The sequence below is a fragment of the Bacillus rossius genome, chromosome 13, assembly GCF_032445375.1.
Source record: "Bacillus rossius redtenbacheri isolate Brsri chromosome 13, Brsri_v3, whole genome shotgun sequence".
Lineage (NCBI taxonomy): Eukaryota > Metazoa > Arthropoda > Insecta > Phasmatodea > Bacillidae > Bacillus > Bacillus rossius.
This window is the reverse complement of record NC_086340.1, coordinates 42,812,039-42,833,781: the sequence shown is the minus strand read 5'-3', so window position 1 is coordinate 42,833,781 and position 21,743 is coordinate 42,812,039. Positions and strand designations below refer to the sequence as shown.

The 21,743-nt window shown below is 36.5% G+C and overlaps 1 protein-coding gene across 1 annotated transcript in view; it reads left to right on the top strand.

The window, feature by feature from the left end:
* Positions 1-19,344, top strand: part of LOC134538499 (sushi, von Willebrand factor type A, EGF and pentraxin domain-containing protein 1) — a 248,322-nt gene extending 228,978 nt beyond the window's left edge. Inside the window, exons 16-20 of the mRNA XM_063379874.1 lie at positions 6,345-6,524; positions 10,519-10,692; positions 13,428-13,607; positions 16,189-16,297; positions 18,590-19,344. Of these exons, the coding sequence (XP_063235944.1) occupies positions 6,345-6,524; positions 10,519-10,692; positions 13,428-13,607; positions 16,189-16,297; positions 18,590-18,851 (905 nt within the window). The 3' untranslated portion in view covers positions 18,852-19,344. The remainder of the gene's footprint in view (positions 1-6,344; positions 6,525-10,518; positions 10,693-13,427; positions 13,608-16,188; positions 16,298-18,589) is intronic.
* Positions 19,345-21,743: the final 2,399 nt, after the last annotated feature.

The window sequence follows — 21,743 nt, the reverse complement described above, 5'->3', positions numbered from 1 at the left end:
AACCACCTTAACTGGACCAACTAGTTAACTTGATTGCATTTTGAATGGCACATACTACAAAAATTGTTTTCAATGAAATATATTATGGAAACAAATCTAAAAATATCAAGAATGCTACATTTGAGCTACAACACTTTCTTTTCCAATCAAGTATATACTTGTTAAGCATTTTAAAACCAACTTGAACAACTTATGAAGTTGCAATTTAAGATGAAGAAAACTATAGACCAAGATGCAGAAGTTTACCTAATATTTCCAACAAGACTTATATCGTGGGTAGTTGCAAAGAATTATAGCAGTTGGCACAAAAATATTTTTTTTATTAACATATTAGTGAATGATTTGCCCTGAAAATGATTGTCTACAAATCAAAAGAGAAAATAAATTTAATTATCATAAGATTGAAGCTTCGAACTTTAAAAATTTTCTCGTCGCTTGTAAACTATGAATGACGGAAGTATTCTTAGTAGGTACTTGTAGAAAATTCCCTACAATGGTCATGAATTTTCCATTTAGAACTAATATGCTAAATAGGGTCAGTAATTTTGCCAACATGATGATCCCTACTACTGTTGCATTTCACACACACATATATATGTATGTGTGAAATAATATGTATACAGATATTTATCTCCTAATTACTAATATTTTAACACCATCCTACATGACATGTAAGAGACAATTTCATATTTCCTTTTGCATGACTTCTAAAATGTTCAAAAAATCGTTAAAATTTATATATATTTTTTATAAAACAGCAAGCCTAAAAATTATGAGAAAATTTATACTTTCTTATTATATTCTGTTTACGATCAAGAAGCGGGCTGATATAGTTGCCACTGCAGTAGGTTCCACATTGTTGGTCTTGGAACATTAAATATTTCACTGTTAAGTAATACTGTAACAACAAATTAATAAGTATCGTTGAATTTTTATCAGTAAAAATTCCAGATTTCAAATCATACTGATGACTCGTGAACACTTGTGTCGCAAGCAAATCAGGAAACAAAGTAGCTAAAACCGACCAAGCATGCTTAAGTGTAAAAATTAAACTATTTCTGGAGCCAGATGCCACATGATATTTAAACAAAATGAAGCTCAAATCCGCACTAGTAACACAATGCACTATGAAACAAAATGTGGTAAAGATGTGAACTTAATCAGCATATAAAAAAAATCCAACACAGCTGCTATTTTTGTAACCATAAGAAACAGAAAAGTAGAAAATTAAGAAATGGCAGCGAAATGAAACAAACACAAAAACTATAGGGATTTAAACTTGATCATAAAAGCCCATGTCAGCTGCTGAAACATCGTGGATACAGCTCTTGCGTCGGGTGATAAATGCTGCACTAGAATTTTGCAGCGATACATTGGCAAGATTAACCACAACGATTTGGAAACTTGAACAAACCCATCAAGTTCAGTGAAATGACATTGATGACGTATAAAATAACAGCACCTATGTCACCAAGCACTTTACAGATTGAAACTAACTACAGTCGGCGTTCTCCAGTCGGCATTCGTTGTTTTGGCACACACTGTACTCCGGCACCGATCTAGTTGCTCGTGTTTGAAATTGGTTCGGATGAGTTCTGACGTTTGTTGGCCTTGGCAACCATATCATGCATCTGCATAAAGCTTGTGTGAATTTATACTTGTCATAGAGCAGCTTATTAAAAATTGTTTTCAATTTTGTTTCAAAACATATATTATTTTTTTTAAAATTTAATACTAAATTTTATTAAGTATCCCTGTTGAAATGATATGAATGTTTAATAATCCAGCATGATCGCTACTCCGGCACGGTGATGGTCCACTTTGTTAAACACCCCTTGTGTCATTAGGCTATATGATTGCACTATAACCCTTTCCAAAGACCTGTTGGGTTTTGTCTCGGATACTAGGGCTGGCCACAACTCCGACTCCTCAGCCCATAGATACCTTCTCTTGCAGGAGTCAGGACCACTGCCCAGGATCTAAAGCCATGCCTTTAAGTGCTTTGATTCATGCCCAGTAGACCTACTGCCTGTCTCCTTAGAGATATATGGCTGACTGCTACTACTCAAACCATCTCAGTTTTATTCTGGAAAGACACTACAACATACGTTTCAGTTGCTCCAACTTTATCCAAGGAAATGTACTATCGCAAATTTAACTTACTATTTGCAACCCAAAAACACCAACTCTAAACAAAAACATAGGTAGTGTGTATAAGTTGCTAAGGTGTGTTTGTGATTCATCATACTATCTGTGATCGGTTTTTGGCAAAACATTTTTGATGACTATTAGTGTGACCAATCAAATAAGAAGCAAATAAATCAGAAACATACAAAAAGAAGACATGTTATGTTCATTTCAGTAGCTACGTCTTCTTACCAGTACAAATAATAAAATAAAAGTCATTTTGTCAAACATCACCTAGAGAATGACTGAAGATCCTCATAAGTTTACTTAACCAAGGATACTTTTAGCTGGGAATTTGGAAGAACAAAAAAAAAATTGTCCTAATGTTACAAGATTGTTCGCTGATGGAGAGAGCTGTTATAATTGACCAACATAAGGCCTGCCCTTCCTTATTGCCTAGCCATTAGTTGGGATCGATGAACTGTGGTGGGCCTGGCCTTGTCTCCCAGGTATGTGGCAGCACTGGTGCTTAATGCTTGCCGTTCTGGAGACGAGACGACTTTGAGAGCCCAGTGATACTGTTACGGCGACAACATGGCACCCAAACAATCAAATGGTACAGCACTCTTCGTATTTGCAACAATTTTCCAGTCATGATGGCTACAAGCTATGATTTCCACTGTTCACCTGCTGAGTCAATATATCAGGCAGGCACACCAACGTGCTTCATCCATAGCACAGCGTACACACAACTATACTACTTCTGCTCTGTGAAGTTGGCAAGACTGCAAGGTTCACATGCAGTTGACAACCCCGAGAGATGATCTCGCAGAGCAGGAACTGCAAATACAAACTGGTAACAAATACATAAATGATACGTGTGTCCCAGTGCAGTGCAGAATATCCAAAGCTGAGTGGCCTAGTCTTTTCCTTCTGATGGTAAAATAATGTTTTCTGGGAAAAATAAAAGTTTCTAAACACTCCCTGAAACTCACCCTACGTTACTATCAGATTTCAACTAACCAAACACCAGTCATTGGCACAGTGATTATGACGGACTTCTGATACGGGTCCTTCATTCTCAGAAGAAAATACTTTCCGAGTATGATAGTGGTAGCATCAACACTATGGTTGAACAGAAGAAGACTCAAGCAAGATGACACTCTGTCGGTTAACAAGGAAGGGTGTAACTGCATATGAGGTCAGTAAACTTGGACCAATAAAAGATCAGGTGAACAGATCAGTATGATTGAAAATGAAACAGTGGGGAAAATAAACAAAATAAAAAGTCTATGTTGCTAGAAGGAGCCAAACAGGATATATTTAAATTTTTTACACAAAAAGGAAGTGAAAGATTGCCATAAAAGAGGTTGAAGACTGTATATGTTTGGGAAACTACAAGATCAGCCATTATAATAGAAGAATAAGAAATAAAATGAAAAGGCCTACGTGACAGTGACTGACTGTGAAATATGAGCTTATGTCTTTGGTCATGCACAACATTCTTAACCTCTCACCTCTACCTTAACCTCCATGAAATGACATACCCCTTATTTCCAAGCTATCAAAAAAATAGCAATTATAATGAATACAAAAATTTGTGTTGATATAAGTCCTTTTTATATTTGTTTATCAAATAAGAAATCCTTGCTACAACACAACAGAAATTAATTCTTAAGAGTGTTGACACGGTGCACGAAAGTGACAAGTGGTCTGGCACGCTCGTCAGCACGGCCAGAGCAGCTCTCAGTCACGGCGCTCAACACGGAGCCCGTTTCTTGTGTGGGATCCGGGATCCAACAGTGTTTTATATTCCGTGCTCCGAGCACGTTGGGAAGTGCTGTTCAGTACTATACAGCTTTTGGGGTTTTACAAAATAATTACTCGATGGATGACCACAACATAAACTGTAACAAGGTAAACCGGCCCTACTGGACAACGCTAGTGCAAGAGTGCAAAAAGGAACTGCCCAAAAAAAAAAAATGTTCAGGGGAAAATGATGTGGCTATGGAGCGAAGAACAATGTGAGACAAAAACTACAAAATTTTATTTGAACCTATGACCAGCAAGGAATTTCTTAGTCCACAACAGCTCGCCATAAGGTGCAAATGCTGAATAGAGTGATGTAGTCAATTACTGATAGATTTCTGTGCGGATTTGTAACACAGAGAACGAAAAGTAACTTACTAAATGCAAAGAACAAATTTTGTTATTAAATTAGCTCATTTGAAACAACATTATTGCAACTAAACCACAAACTAAAAAAAAAAAATGATAGTCATGTGCAATACAAAAAAACTGCAAATCTCAGTTTTCCCAACAAACAAAATAACAAATTTACTAACAGATTTTACATTATAGTCAATCTTTTGTTAAAATACTGATAGCTGGTATCCAACCTATATCAATATTCAAATAATGGAATGGCTATATAATTTAAAAATTAGTGTTTGTCTTTGTCTAGAGACATACATCTTTCTCTCTCCTGCCCGCACTCACTGGTTCCCTCCTCCTCGCCCATGTTCTCTACCCAACTTCCAACCCCCCCCCCCCCCCCCCTCCCTCACCCAGGGTTGTGGGGACTACACACACATGTCACCACAAATTGAGCATAGCAATCAAATTTGTGTGCACATTTTTGGCCTGTTTTATTTCCTTAGTTTGTCCGTACATATGAGGAATAGTAAAATAGTCTGATTGTTCTTTTTTTTTGTAAACGGGCACTATTCAAGTCTATTGAATTGAACATACATATTACATAATTATATATATATATATATATATATATATATATATATATATATATATATATAATTATATACCTACATATAATATTTTTATACAATGAGATAATTTCTTTTTCCATTTAATGGCATAAATATGACAGAAAATTATTTTACTAATAGAGCACTTATTGCATATAGAATGTTATCTTTTTCTGATGTTTTTTGCTGCTCCAATATTTTAATTGTATTTTCTTATGTATTTTACTGATATCTTGAGATACTGACAAATCACCTTGATTATATAAAAAGTATTTTTCTAATAGTTTCATTGCATCAAGTGCTTCATAAAACTTTTTCGTCAATACACAAAGATTTTCGTTTCCTCTCCATGTTTAGTTCGAAAGTCTGTAAGCAACTGCGAAAATGATAACGTGTAACAACTTGACAAAAGTCTAGTGACCGAGGTGAACATGTGCAAGTTCATCATACAAAAACAAAAGACAAAATTTCTTAGAATCTCCGGTACGTCAGTCGAAGTAAACACGTGCTAGATAATACAACAACAAAACAGCAAACAAAAGAACGTACACGGCTGCAGTTCTTATCAACTTCGGAAACCTAGAAAGTACTGCTTGATGATTTATAATGCAGTATTGTTGTCGTCAAACAGAGTGAGCGTGGCGCTATATAGAGTGTATCATTGTACAGAAAACAAGGTAAAAAAACCAGAGTCAAGCAATTTTGACGTTTTAAGGAGTTTTGTCGGTAAATCAAGTGACGTTATAAAGAGTTTGGACTGTAGTTGCTGTTTTTTATTTTGCTTGCGTAGGCTTGAAATTATAAGACTATACTTCGCGGACTTCAGCTCCAGTCCAGATAAAGGTTGCAAAAAGGAACTGTTGATAAAAAAAGAAGGTAGAAGGTATGCGGCCGTCAGTCAGATGAGCAGCTCGTTAACAGAGCTGTTCGTTCGTTCCATTACGGTGCGAGGGTTTCTGGCAGGGCCGGTGCAAGGTAAATTGGCGCCCTAGGCGAAAAACCTTGATCCCCCCCCCCGCCCTCAACCTACGGACACCCCAAAAAAAAATTTTATTGCCTCAAAAAAACATCATGTAAGCCTAAGATTTTGTCAACAACAAATGTAAGCAGGCTTGTGTTTTTTTTTTTTTTTTACTTTTTTTACTTATTACAAATCATAAACAGGTCACCGTGGACTTTAAATAATTACTTATATGAATATAAACATTCCAAACTGTTACAAAAATCCATTTTCATCTAGTTTCAATAATCGTTAAACATATTACATCAGCTGTTATGTGTCGTGCTGCGCCGCCCCCAGCTACTTGGCGCCCAGGGCGGTTGGCTAGTTCGCCTGTACGGACGTGCCGGCCCTGGGTTCCGGGTTGGATTCCCAGCTGAGGCGCGGGTGTTAATCCACGCACAGCCGAAGTAGTGGAAGCGAGGGAACGGGGGAGTGCTGGTCGGTTGCAGTCGTGGACTGCGGCGTGCCGGAGGAGCTGGCCCACGGCCGCTTCACGCTGGCCTCCAACGCCACGTACTACGGCGTGGCGGTGCTGTACGAGTGCGACCCGCACTTCCAGCTGGATGGCCACGGACGCAGGCTGTGCCTCGACAACGGCACCTGGAGCTCCGACACGCCCGCCTGCAGGGGTAGGCTTCCAACACACCTAACTGCCGTACCGTCTCGCTTCCCCCACGGGGACATCAGGGGCGCAACAACAGGGGGGGGGGGGGAAGCAAGGGTATTTTGCCCTCCCCCCCTGAAACCTTGAAGTGGGGGCAAACGGGGGCAAAGAAAGTGCTGTGTAATAAAATTTTTAGATAATAAAACTGCTTAAATAGCACCATTTTCCACCTTGAAATACAAATTTTTCCCGGGGGAGGACCCCCTTGACCCCCCGATTCAATAGGGGGGAATCAATGATTCTTTATAAAAAGGAATATTGGCAACCCCCCTCCCCCCCCTGGAAATTTAGTTGTTGCGCCCCTGGGGGACATGACGTGCATCCAAAATATTCACATGATCTCAAGTATAAATGATATCGACTGTAGTACACAGCATGATTGTGTAAATAGAAGTATTGCTCTATAAAGTGTCATGTGAACAATAATTGCATGAATGTAAATTTCAACTGTGACTGTGTAAATAGTTCATAGTGTACAACATGATGCAAGTGAGTGAATTTTAACTATGATGTGAACTATGGTGACTAATGTGAATAGGACTATAAATAGACAGATTGATCTAATGTTCAACAAACTCTGCTAATTAATAATTATATTAATTATTTTAATTGTTTAACATATGTAATATCCATTATTAGAAAGCTGTAATATAACTTTTATGCTAGCTAATGTATATATTGTACATATATTAGAAATAGTGTATGTAATCATATACATGTATTTCATAAAAATTGACAATCCCTATATTCAGAGAGCCACTGCTCATCAACTGAGTCTATTGGGTGCTAAGAAAATAAATAAATAAATAAATAAATAAATAAATAAATAATACTATTAAATATAAATTAGAAAAATTATTGGAAACATTATACGTAATATTATTAGTAATATAATACAATATCACGTAGGTACAAAAAACTTTGCCATTAATAACACAACATATAATTTCTCAAAAACAGTGCGTACACAGGGGTGACAAATAAGGGATGGAGGGGGGGAATATTCCCTTCCCCCAAATCCTAAACAATCTAAGAAAAGAAATTGAAAGCAAACAACAGCCAAAGTTGTGTTACTTTTATCGTGCAATTATAAAGTAATGAAATTAACTACCTTAGGTAATTTACTTGGTTTGTAGTTCATTTCCCTTCCCCACTCCTTACCGCAACATGCAATCCTGCGTACACTTCTGCTCAAACAATATAGACAGAAATGTTTCTGATTTCATTAAACATACATTTTCAAGAGAGTTCATAAAATTATTTAAAAGTTTTAATCAATAAATTAATAAAAATGCAACACTAATAAATGAATTGTGTTATAACTAACAATTTTGATAACCTAAAAGCTTATCACATCAATGTCTTTCCCAATGCTGTACCCCAGGAGGTGCAACACTAGACGGTAGTTTTTAATAACGAGCGAGAGAAGTGCTTTGCATACATATCATTTTATTTTCAAACTAAATTTTAAACAAACACATAAATTTTGAACATGTTCTCATACACTTGGTCTCGTAGTACAGTTATACTCATGAACGATTTGACTTTCTGTGAACACAGAAAAAAATATGTGATTGCACACTTGCAAATACTAGATTAAATATAAATTATTTAAAAAGACCTAAGCTTATAATATATAATATTGTATATAATAAAGTATATATATATTTTATATATATATATATATATATATATAAAACCAGTGTCCTGATGTTTGTTTCCAGTGAACTCTTCACCAAGTCAACCGATTTCGATGAAAATTGGCATTTATGTGTAATTTTTTCCAACTTGAGAGATAGGATGGTTTTTATTTTGATTAATGGTCTTAATAATTTATAATTAATAATAAATAATAAACAACCGATCGCCATGGGTAAACAAACATTGTAGCAGCAAACCACGGTCTGATTACCATTTTTGTGCTGCTGGGTGGATCTTTAAGGATTCACAATGTTATTAGTAATGAACAGGAACAAGGTGTGATTCCGTCTGAAATATAATTACTCCATACTGAGTAAACTTATAACAGATACAAGAGAATATTAACGTACAATATTAATTACATTCTTAAACAGCTCTCAGGTATATTCAAAAAAAAAAAATTTGTGGGTCGACCCTACATTCAATTATAAAAAGTTTCATTTACTAAAAATACATAAACCAATAAAAAATTACAAATATGTTTAAACTATCCCAGTATATATACTTAAAGTCCAGAAATTATGTTTATCTAATGAACTGCATCTGACGACATAATTTAAAGAAAGTTCAGAAAAGGGTCAAAAGATACAGAAGCACCGGAGGTCGGGGCTTCGTTTCCCGGAGATCACGTGGGAACATGATGCCAGGGCGCTTGTGTCCTGTTGCGGAAGGGAGATGAAAATGCCAATTCGGCGTCTGGCTCTCGGACCCTGTCTGGAACAGTCTGAATCAAAACTGATCAGAACTTGTACACAGACAGTATACGGGGCAGAAAATGCCCGGAAAAGTTAAGGGGAGGTTGAGGTAAGTCGCGGATCATCACTCACCAGACAGGGAAGTTGACTTCTATTTACAGATGCGTCGCCAGCCAGGAACTGGATCCCGCGAATACGCGGCTGGCGCAGTCGTTTTCATCATTTCAAAAGAAATAATTTAAAATAAAAATAACTATTACACTTTGTACTATGCAGACGGACTAAACTACTTGAAAAAGATTATAGGGATAGCATCCCTTATTTAGGCGACTACATAGTCGGTTGCGGCTGGATGGAAGTCTAGCAGTCTCGTCGACTCGCCGATAATCGCAAAAATGGTCCGTCTACAGTCGCGACGCGAAGTGTCTCTCGAAGAACCCCGTCTCGTAATTAAAGTAAATCTTGAATAAAAAGTGGAGGGGGTGACTGGGACGTTCGGACCGAAAGGTTCCGAAGTTCCCCGAGTGGGAGTCATAAAAAAACTCTGACTGATGTCTCGAAGTTGGTAGCACTGGCCGACTTTAGCGCTACCTGTTGAGGGGTGTCTGAAATAAAAAAGAATCGACTCGCCCAAGGCGACAAGGGAATAAAGGGGCCGTCAGGTGCTACACTCTGGTGGCCAAGATAATAAGTTACTGTTTCTGCCGCGAGATGTCATGGGGTGGTCCATCCTTGCATTCACATTTTTTATGCGAGGCGTCCTTGGAGACGGTCGCTGTCTGCTGGGGTTTATGACCGGTCATTGGTCTTAGGCGAATTCTTAGAACCGAGAGGGAAGGGGGGTGGACAAAAGCGCAACGACGCTGGGAACTAGCGTCCATGACGTGACTCCAGGGTAGTGAACCTAATAAATATTCGTGACGGTAAAGGCTATGGTCAGCTCGCCTCTGAGAAATGGTAACAGCTCGTCCAGAGCTGCTGTATGCAGTTTTAGTCATGAAGTGAAGTAACGTTACAGGCCTGGGATGTGCCTGTAAGCGAGGGAAATTTTAAGCGAGCTGCCAACAAAGTATTAGATCTGCAAAAGATCCTATAGGTCTCTGGGAAAGGTGCTTCTGTCTACTGGCACAAAGTTTAACTCAGGGGAGTACACCAGCCTAACAAAAGTAAATCACCCAAAGAAACCAAATTATAAAGAAAAATAAAATTTCCAAAAATAATATAAATTATATAAAATTAGAAGAAAAAAAACGTGTCGAAATTCCTAATTTCCGGCACAACATACAAACAGTAAAATGTGTGACATTTCTCTATGTCCAACACACTGTCATATAGCGCTATCCAGTTTGCTTTAACTCGCAGACGATAAAGCTCCATGTGTTTAGCCCGGGCAATGCCGGGTACTGCAGCTAGTATTATATAAATAGCAAGGTTATTATACTTATCGTATAATTATTCATATAAAAATAGGAAACATACCTAGTGGGAATAGTGGTGTCCATACCTGTGATGAACAAGGGTAACGCCACGAAGATTGCAGAGCGATGACGTTGCCGCCCGCAGAGATCCTGTGCGCGGAGCCAGAGACGACCGGTGGCGTGACTGTGGAGGCGGCCACTCGCAGCGTCGGAGGGATTGCCGTGTACTCCTGCCCACGCGGCCAGTACATGGTGGGCAACTCCACCCGCACCTGCACCGGCAAGGGCTCCTGGACGGGCGCCGTGCCCTCCTGCAAGTGTGAGTGCACGCCGTCCGCGTCTCTCTGTAGCCGCCCTTTATCTCGTAAAGACCACTTTTCTCTCAGCCGGCAAGTTTTGGTATGTCCAGGCCATAATATTTATCAGGTTTACTTTGCACGTACCTAGTTAGTAAAGACGTACAGTAGAATCCCGCTAATCTGAACTAATTGGGACCGAACCCTGTTCGGATTAGCGAAAATTCGGATTAGGCGGAATTTTGTCACGTAATGCCATATATTGTCTTTTTGAGGCGTATTTAGTGTCTGATATATATCAAATATGTAAGGAAGGTCAGACAAAAAATACACCTTTATTATTTAGCGTACATATTTAGTGTCATAATATTTTTAATTACTCACATAGATAGATAGATAAATTATAAGTTTCTTATGTACATATTAATAAACGTACAACATTACTTGAAAAAACTTGTTTTTCTTTACTTTTCTTAGTTCTTAAATGATATAAATTTTTTTTTTATCCTAGTCCTGTTCGGATTAGGCGTATTTTCTGATTAGCGGGGTTCGGATTAACGGGACTCTACTGTATGTGGTTAAGTGTAAGACAAGGCCTTAACTTTGCCACATAAAATAAGGCGATAAATAAATTAACAATAATATTTTCTAACCTATACACGTTGCTATCGCACCGGGGAAGAGTCCTTTCGGGGTAAGTTAGATGTTTCGTTATACCTGGTACACCACCACGTGTGTTTCTGGGCACGTGGACCCGGCTACTCCCGCCCCAGTGTGGTATGCAGCGAAGCCCTTAACCCCCCCCCCGATTTATAATAGAAAAACACTACGTCCACTCTTACATGCTTTATTTGTATTACACACACACACACACACGCACACACCCGGTGGATGGTTTGTTGAAACCACATCACACTTAAGGAAGGGCTTAGCCCCGGACGACGTCGATGCTACCAATTCTCCTTTATAATTTTTGTTTGTATCATAATGTTTGTAATTCTTGTAGCTTAACTAACTCAAGGATGGAGTGGAACACATCATTCATTAATTTCTTACTTATGTAATACTCATGTTGTGAGTTTATGTTCCCATATGTAAAAACAATGTCAAGTTGCTTGTGAGCTTCCATTGTCGCTAGCAGGGAGTTTTTGTGGAAGGTTTAGAAGTCTCCTGGCCATTTTCAGGGGAGTGTTTGTGAGGTTTTATTCCCATATGTATAAATTTATTTCATTATAAATTGAAACATTATTATTTTATAAATAATTAAAATTAATAAATTAGAATAAATATGTATCATATATATTGATTTTCATTATTAATTAAAATCTATCACAATTATTTTACTAAATGAAATACCTAATTTTATACACATGTTTATATTAATACTACTGAATACTGAGTATTTAAATATGTTATTTTGATTGAATTTTTAATTTACCAACTGTATTTATATTATCACTCCAGTCCTTTTATTATTATTTGTTTACTAATTATTCGTATTCAAAATTAAAGTTATTTTTTTTAATATGCCAAATAAGTTTAAATTCTAACGTGCATACATAAGTAAAAGCACATTTTTGTTTCTTTTAATCTGCAATCAAGTTTGTATTTGTTCATCCATAAACTTCTGTGAACGTCCAGCAATCAATTCAGAAAATTACCAACAAAAAGTGTTTAAATCATATTATCAAATGGTAGATTGCTAGTTAAGCTAACATTATATTTAATAAATTCTTGTCAGCCCAAAGTCTCTTACCTAATAAATTAAAAAATGAGTTGTCATATCTAGTTCTGTAAAGTGAAATGAGATTATCTGATATAGGTAAGTTGAAAAACAAAAGCCATATTAAAGTAATATACTGACAGAGAGATTAATTTAAGCAAATACATACCCTTATAAAACCTCTACTTAACGAAACTTGAAGGATCAAATTTTTGTGCATTTACACAAAGCAGTGGATCAAAACAATTATATGTACCCAACACATAAATTTTAAGTTTGCCACAAAAAAAAACCAATCATGTTTGGTTTTTGCCAAAAAGGAATATGTACAACTTTTTAAGTAATATTACAGATCAACCCAACTCATTAATCAAACAACTGCATCAGCCATCACATACAATGTGGTGATGAACTTAAGAACTAGCAACCATGAGAAAAGAAAGTATGTACCTAAATTGTTTGGTATAGAGAGAAGTGGAAATATGTTGTCTTGGATACAGTTTTCACTGAGGCTTAGCAAACCATTTGCAATAAAATGGTTTTATGTTATAAGAAGTGATCAGTAAAATTTACTTTACATTCAAATTAGATCTCAAGAAATTAGATCCGAAGAAATAGATATTCAACCTGTTGTATTTTTATTTTAAAATCAAAAACATATTAACGAATTTAGGATTAAAAGATTTTTTTTTTGCATCTAAAATTATCCCTGAAGTGCTAAACAAACATTTCCAGAGCATTGTCGTGGCAGAAATAAAAATTTATTCGATAGCTTCTAATAGATAAATAAAATAGCCATCAACTACACAAATGTTAAGAATTTTGATTGACTCTTTCTCAAAATCTTTTCTTTAAATATTTTCCCCGTACATCTAATCTTCGAATATTATCTATTTAATTGTATTTGACAGTATTTGAGGATCTCAGGATTTGATTGGCACGTTCACTATACACAGGTGTTCTCGAGTTGTCAGTCCTCCTAGTCAGTAAGCAGTGCTGCACGCTTGTCGTAACGCACCGGACGCACCCTTGCAGACGTGGACTGCCGGCACCCGGGCCCCATCGAGAACGGCCGCGTCATCATCACCAACGACAGCACGACGTACAGCAGCGCGGTGGAGTACCACTGCGTGCCGGGCTTCGACCGCATCGGGCCGTACCTGCGCAAGTGCATGGAGGACGGCCAGTGGTCGGGCGAGGAGCCCCGCTGCGAGGGTGAGTGGCACTCGTCCACCCGAGTGCATCGTGCGTCCAAACAACTCATTCGTAGGGACCGTATGGCCTTCAGGGTAGACTGCACGTTCCCCTGTGCACTCGGGCAAATAACGCAAGTTCATCGGCTGCCGACTTGCGAGTCGTCTCAGTTGGTTTGTCTGTGATTCGGTTCTTCTTTGGTTGAGGGTTTATTTATAATTGGTTGAGATGCGTCCAGATGAACAGTAAGCCAATAGCAAAATCATCCAAGAGGTAGTATATGTATTTGAATTCTAGCCTATCGCCTAATGAATCCACAAATTTTTCTGGTCTCTACTCATTCTATTTCAAAAGGCTATATAACGTTTACACAACTGAAGACAGAAATGTTGAGTGAATAAGAATACGAAATCTTCATATACCTTTCACAGATTTTCAATGTGCCTTCCAGCATACGTGTGGGATGCGTCCCAAAGGTAGTAAATATTGTCCCACACTCTTGCGAGCATTTTAGGTGTTACTGCAGACACTGCAATGCTGGATAGAAATTTGTCCTTAGTTTTTGGAAAGGAGAAGCACTTAGATGGAGTCTTTGACAAACCCCCCAAGGAAAAAAAAAAATCTCACACGCTGAGTGCAGACGTATTGGAGGCCAGCGCTGGAACGCACAAACCGTACGCACATGACCCCAGACAGGGAGCTCACAGTTAAATCTTGCTCGGGCGTAACAGGAGTGATCTTTCTCTCAAGACTGCTGGTGCCACTGCCGAATGCTCTTGAGCGGCATCAAGGTAGATGCTGTAATGTCTAAGGATATCACGCTGGGCACTTGTGACTGACTCACACTGGTTGAAAACGAAAAATTAAAAAAAAATACTTATTTGTCGCTGTACTGTGGCCATCTCGATACACTCTGAAGGTGTGCGTGCGAGCAACTCAAGGTGGTTTGGATTTAGTACGACACCTGTCGGCAAGCAAGCGAAGCGAATCTGTAACGAGTAGCATGCGCCACAGACAATTTCACATTCTGATGTGTTGTTTTACATTTTCCACAAGGTTCTACCTTCATTTGTGTAAAAGTTACAGCCTTTTGAAATTGGTTGAAACACTTACTTAGGAACACACTGTATTTACAGATTACGCTTTTTTTATGCAAGAATTACTTCTACTTGGGGTAGGTCTTAAGTGATACTTCAGACCTTTCCTGACGTAAATGTGTTCTATTTTACAAGGTAAAAAGGCTTTTAAAGTTATTTATTCAAAGTTATTTATTCAAAGTTATTTATTCAAATTTTCATGACTCATGTGAATTTACTGAGAACTTAATTTTTGTACTTGGTAATTTAAATTGCAAATGTACGGGTACATAGTAAAACTCTGGTAAGTTACTCAAGGTATTTAGAAATTGTAACTTATTAACAGGAAAAAACTTATCAAAAGGGTAAAATTGTATGTATACATAGCTCAATATTTTTATACTTACTATGCAGGAAACATTTTTAAGTAGGATTTACTTAAAGGAGGGTTTTACTAGTATATATTTATTGCTGGACTAGTTTTCAATACCATAATAGTTTAAAACTTTGAAAAATACACCTGCCCCTCAAAGTAATGCTGTTCGAAGTAAAAATGCCAATAATTTATGGCATGATTTAAAGTAGCGCGGTTATAGATCAAAGTAGTGCTATTTTCTTTTACGTAAATTTCTATTTCCGTGCGCTCATAATGACAGTGGCACTTGTGTGGCATAAAATGCAATGCAACGAATTAATAATGTGATGAATCAAAAAGTAATATTTTGCTCTTTCCTCAATAGCTATTCGCTTCCTTCATTGCCTATATATCTCCAATGAAACCTGTGTGTTCAGCCAATGTTTATTTTACGCCATCCCGCAAGTCAGCAGCAGCTCTGGAGAGTAAACTTAGAAGCTTTCAGGGATAGTTTACCTCGTGCCTACTAGAATAAGCTGGTGGCAAATACGCGAGTGGAAAATCATAGCAGACACACATTTAGTAAAAAGATTCGGGAATTATGCTAACAGGTTAAATTATCTTTCTAATAATAGAAAACATTAAGTTTATGATTTTTAAATTCTTATTAGAACTGAATATATCTCCTATATTAATAACATAAATATTTTGTAAGTCAAAAATGTATGTAAACAATGTGGTATGTGAAGTTTTCAAATGCAAATTTAGGTAGTTTAATGTCAAAATGTTATTCAGAATTTTTTTAAATGTACTTGAAATATATTTAGACTTATATTTTACTGTAAATTATTTTTAATGGTAGCAGTGTCTTAAAATGGTAGTCAGCAAGCACACATATCTGATTGGAAAACAAATTATTTTCATTAACACACACACTTATGGGAAAAAATACATATTTGATTAGCTGTTTTCCTGGAATGAATTAAAGCATTATTTTGAAGGGTGGATGTAGTGATGTACTTAATTTATGCTTGATAGTGTCCTATTGATATACATTTTAGATTCTAATCTTATTTTATACTGGCTAAAAAAAAATGAATGATTTCAAAATTAATGTCTTAACTCAATGGCATCGACAGCAAATATGCAACACACGACTTCATGTTTCCAGTAACGAGCAATGAAGTGAGTGAACCGCAGCAACTGGGAATGACCATCGGCATCGCGTGTGGAGTGGTGCTGTTCCTGCTGCTGATACTTGGCCTCATCTACCTCAGGCTGTGAGTACATTACGTTACGAGTGTTACGACTGCCAGCCAATGATTATCAGAGGCAAGATTTTGGGTTTTATTTCGTTTTTTAACAGATCTTCATTGCTGTTCTTATTTTTATACATTTATTTTTTTGTTCATTTTAGATAGAATACTGTTCAACAAACATGACACTCAAGTCATGTTTCTCAATACATATTTCACCAAAATAGTGTTATTTTCACTATTATGCAAAATGCATATTTAAAATATAATAATTCTTTTACTCAAAACCCTTATAGTAAAGCAAGATTTTATGGCTTTATTTTTTGTCCAATTTTTTTTTTCTAAACAAAATATTTTGGTGTTATTGTTTTTATTTTTATATATGCTGTATTGTAATACTTATTCTACCATAATAGTATAATATTGACATTCTGCATTTTTGTAATAAAACAACGTGTAAAAAGTCTGTCTCAAAAAGATACATTCAGGACAATAAACTAAATCAGTGATCATTTGCACTTCAAAAAGGAAGCGATGCGTGAACAAACTAATTAAATAGGTACATTTTTCTGATCTCTGCACACTGGTACAAAAACCTTGTACAGAGATTAATTCTTGGAATTGCAATCATTAAAAGATTACGTACTTTTTTTTTTGTGATTTGAATTAAGTTATCTTAACTGCTGTTTAATTTCATGATTTAACTTGCATTTTGGTGCTATACTTTCTTTGGGGGTTATACGGAGAATTGAAATGCTTTTCAGTATTATTTCCGTTTTATCGCAATAAGCCATAAAATCTAAATTGCATTTTGGTGCTACATGGTGTATCTATGGCATATATAGGGAGGGCATGTAGCCATATCAAACTACACTCCCCAATTGGGCTATGCATAAGGTGGATTGCCACATACGTGAACTGAAATAACTTGGCTACTATACTAAGAAAAATTTTGCTAACATGAACATTTAACAATAAAACAAATTTTTAAAAAATCCACTAAAATTTAATTATTGAAATGTTGTTTTATTAGTAAATTACATATTTCTGGATATTTCAAAACTTATTAGATACTATCTTTTACAATTAGTCCATGCAGAAAATTATCAAGGGAATATTATCTTTGAGAGATTTGTGCAATGGGAGTGCATGACTTGATGTAAGCTTTTGAACATATGCCATTGCTACAGCACATGTATGTCTGTAGAAGAAAACTACAAAAAAGACAAAAACACAAATTAAGCAAAAAATTGCTGTTGTCAATAGGATATAAACACCACCTAATATTCCATAAGAAGAATATGGTCAACAAACAAAGAAAAACAAAGAAAAATGGACTAACAGAACGAAAAAAAACCACAAATGATGACAGCACAAAAATATTGCAACCAAAAAAATTCAGCACAACAGTTGAAATGAGACAAAAACACAGCAAAACGAAAAGCCGAAACAAACACAATAGTTTTCCAAAAAAACAGATGAGAAAGAAAAAAAAAACCACAAATGATGGCAGCACAAACAAAAAAATTTAACCCAAAAAAATTCAGCACAACAGTTGAAACGAGACAAAAACACAGCAAAACGAAAAGACGAAACAAACACAATAGTTTTCCAAAAAAACAGATGAGAAAGAAAAAAAAAACACAAATGATGGCAGCACAAACAAAAAAATTTAACCCAAAAAAATTCAGCACAGTTGAAATGAGACAAAAACATGACAAAACACAATAGTTTACTAAAACAGAAACAAGCGACGTTTCGGGAACTGCTATCTGCTCCCGTCCTCAGGCAGAGATTCACATGGTACGAAAACACAGGCGCAACTCATTTTTTGGGTTCAATATTTTTTGTGCTGTCATCATTTGTGAGGGTTTTTTGGAAAACTATTGTGTTTGTTTCGTCTTTTGGTTTTTGTGTTTTTGTCTCGTTTCAACTGTTGTGCTGAATCTTTTTGGGTTCAATATTTTTGTGCTGTCATCATTTGTGGGGGTTTTTCCTTCTGTTAGTCCATTTTCTTTATTTTTCTTTGTTTGTTGACCATATTCCTGTTATGGAATAGTATGTGGTGTTTATATCCTGTTGACAACAGCAATTTTTTTCTTAATTTGTATTTTTCTTTTGTAGTTTTCTTCTACAGACATACATGTGCTTTAGCAATGGCGTATGTCCAAAAGCTTACATCAATATCAAGGGAATGGCCAAAATGTTAAATGAACCTGAACCCAATCTCATACCCGGACTTGTAGTTTCTGTCACTTTGGTGTCCTTGCGACACACAGTGATCCACAACCGAGCCGTGTGTGTGTAACATTGCAGCCGCAAGGCGACGCCCGTGAAGAACACGGAGAACGTGCAGGCGGCGGCGCGGAAGGAGGACCAGAGCGCGGCGGTGATGTCGTACGCGACGCTCAACGACGCCAACGGCTACGGCATGCCCAACGGCCCCAACATCTACGAGAACATCCACGAGCGGGACGACCCCACGTACGACGCTCCGTACGAGGAGGCCCGCCAGTACGGCCACAAGTCGACGACCCCCCGGCCGGTGGTCACCATCAACGGCGTGGCCGTCCGTTGAGCCTCAACGCCCGACGACTGCCGTCCGCTCCTCCTCTCACACACGGTCACAACATACAGTGAGAAGACTCTTGTTGAAGAAACTGTACGTGAAAGGGAAGCAGTGTGTGCAACATCAAAACAACGAATAAAACTGTTTCAACATTCACACAACGAACATCGTAACCTCATTTCACAGCTGAATTACATTATGCACACTGTACATCAACGATAACAACAATCAAATTGGAAAAAATTTCCTAAAATGTTATACATGTTTATAGGTAGTTATAAAAATTCCATTATCATCATCAGTAACTTTTTTTTTACAAATAATTTTTTTTTTTTATCCATGTAACTGCACTGGACGTTTGATTAAATGGCACCGTGAGTTTTTATCAGAGGATGAATGATCTGTACATAATTTTTACATAGTATTCTTGTAAAAATATATTTGTACAAATGTTGCGAAGTCAGAATGTGAATAAACTATATTTGTTACATTTTATACACAAGTATTTTTGAAAATTTTTGGGAAAAAATCCTTACCAAATTCCCCCTCCCCCCAAACACCCCAAAAAAAAATTCAAATAAATTTATGAAAAGTTTTTAACAACACTTTAAATGAAATAATACTAGTAAAAAATATAATTTTATAAGCTTGCGCTATTTTTTTAAACAACTTTAATTAATAATACTCTCCTTAATTGTAAAAGCTATCCAAGAAAGACAACAAAAAATTTGCTAGATTGCATAACTAGCAAACTTAGATCTGCAAAACTCATTACAACCCACTGGAAGGAGATAATGGATACAATGTTGGCTATCCCCTAAGTCATGATATTCTATGTTTCTGAGCTCACAGTTTTTGTAGGAAAGTTTCAATTCTCATGGCTGTTAGCTAGAAGGAAATATTTAACATACAATAATTATATGTGCAGTTTTTCTGTTTGTTGGTGTAGCCAAATAGTTGCAAGTTGCTGTAATTTTTTCACAAATCACTTACAAATTGATAAATAAAAATAAAACATAGAAATGAACAATCTTGGTCAAAGGGGTAGAAATGGGGAAGGCTTTTCTGAAAAACAGAAAAATCGCTACATCTCCCATAATATGACAAATATCACATCTATTTCAACGTATTCAACTTGTAGGAGTACTCATACGACCAACCATAACTGCAAGGGGCAAAAAAAACAAGGGATGGAAGATAAAAAAATAGATACTGTAGCTCCTTTCATAGACATACCATTGTATCTGTTCAAATTGTTTGTAAATTTCATTATTTTTATCTAAAACTTTGGTCTGAAACAATTTTTGATAAGAGCCAGTGCTGGCTGCACAGGTTGAAAAAGAGAGAGGTGGAATTTAAAAATTCATAATTTCCATACCATGTACACAATTCAATACAGTCTGATTTATTGTAAAACCATAACTTATTATCTAAAACATTTGACTGAAATAATTTTTTATATGACAAAACACTACAGCAAGGAGTGAGATAAAGAGGGTTGAATGACAAAAAAAATTATCATAACTTCCGCAGTAGCAACACTATCAAATCCATTCAAATTGTTTGTTAAAACTATAAATATTATCTAAAACATTTGTCTGAAACTGGTATTTTTGATACAACCAACCATTGCTGCAGACTGGATAAAAAGGGGGTTAAAATACAAAAAGAAATTCTTAACTCCTATGGCAGGCACACCATCAAATTAGTTCAAATTTTTTGTAAATAATATAATTTTTAACTAAAACTTTTGTTTGAAACAACTTTTGATAATACAAGCCATTATTGCAAGGTAGGGCCCCGTGAAAATGGTAAATAAAATTTCAGATTTCGTCATTAAAAATGAGCAAAAGCGGTGTTAAAATTCACTTAAAAACACAAAAGCGGTGCTAAAATTCACTTAAAAACACAAAAGCGGTGCTAAAACTTAAAAAAAAAAAAAAAAAAAAAAAATGTCTGTGTTACTGTAAATATATCTGAAATTATTTAAGTTAAATAATTTTACTTCAACCTACTCATAACTAAATACCCTAAACAAATAGGTTACATATATTTATATGACAAACTTTTGATTTAGACACTGATTATTAGTTTGTTCCCATAAACTAATCTGGAAAACTATTAATCCCTTTAACAAAATCGGGAACGCACCACAACGCCGACAGCTAGAAAACTGCTGTGTACCACAATGCCGAAATACACTAACGCCGAAAAATGTCATTGCAGGGCTGCCACAAAGGTTAGGTTAGGTAAGGTAAGGTAAGGTTTGATTGTGGTTTCGGCATTAAGGTACATTTAAGAAACACACACAAATTCATTCAGTTGTTATTTCGGCGTTGTGGTCAATTTTGATATTCGGCGTTATAGTATTTCGCCGTTGTGGTAACGACCCAACAAAATCTATAAAACACTGTTGACCAACTAATCATCATCGTCACACCATTCGAAAATGAATGTTTGTTTACATTTTTCCGTTTTTTGGCGCGATTTAAAATGCTTGTGCCTGGTTCGCCCGATAATCTGCTTGATACTACGACGCTGTTCCAACTATATGCCAGCGCCCCCGGCTGACGTGATATGGCCACTCACGTATGGCTGTTCCAAACACCGTTCGCCCAATCATTTGCTTGGTTTTGTATTTATCCGGTTTTGCTGTTCCAAGCTGACGTTAGTGCCCCGAGCGGTGTGCGTACGCTTTAAAACTTCGCCTGTTTGTCTTATCTATCCAAACATTATGCCGGAAAGGAAAATAAACGCCGTAGTTCTGTGTATTTTTACAGCATAGGTTTGGGTTTAACATTATAACGTGAGCATGTGTAAGCTTTTGTTTACTTTAGTGCATTTATGATTAATGTTCAGTGGCGGCCATGTTGCGATGTTTGTTTGCCAGTGACGAGACAA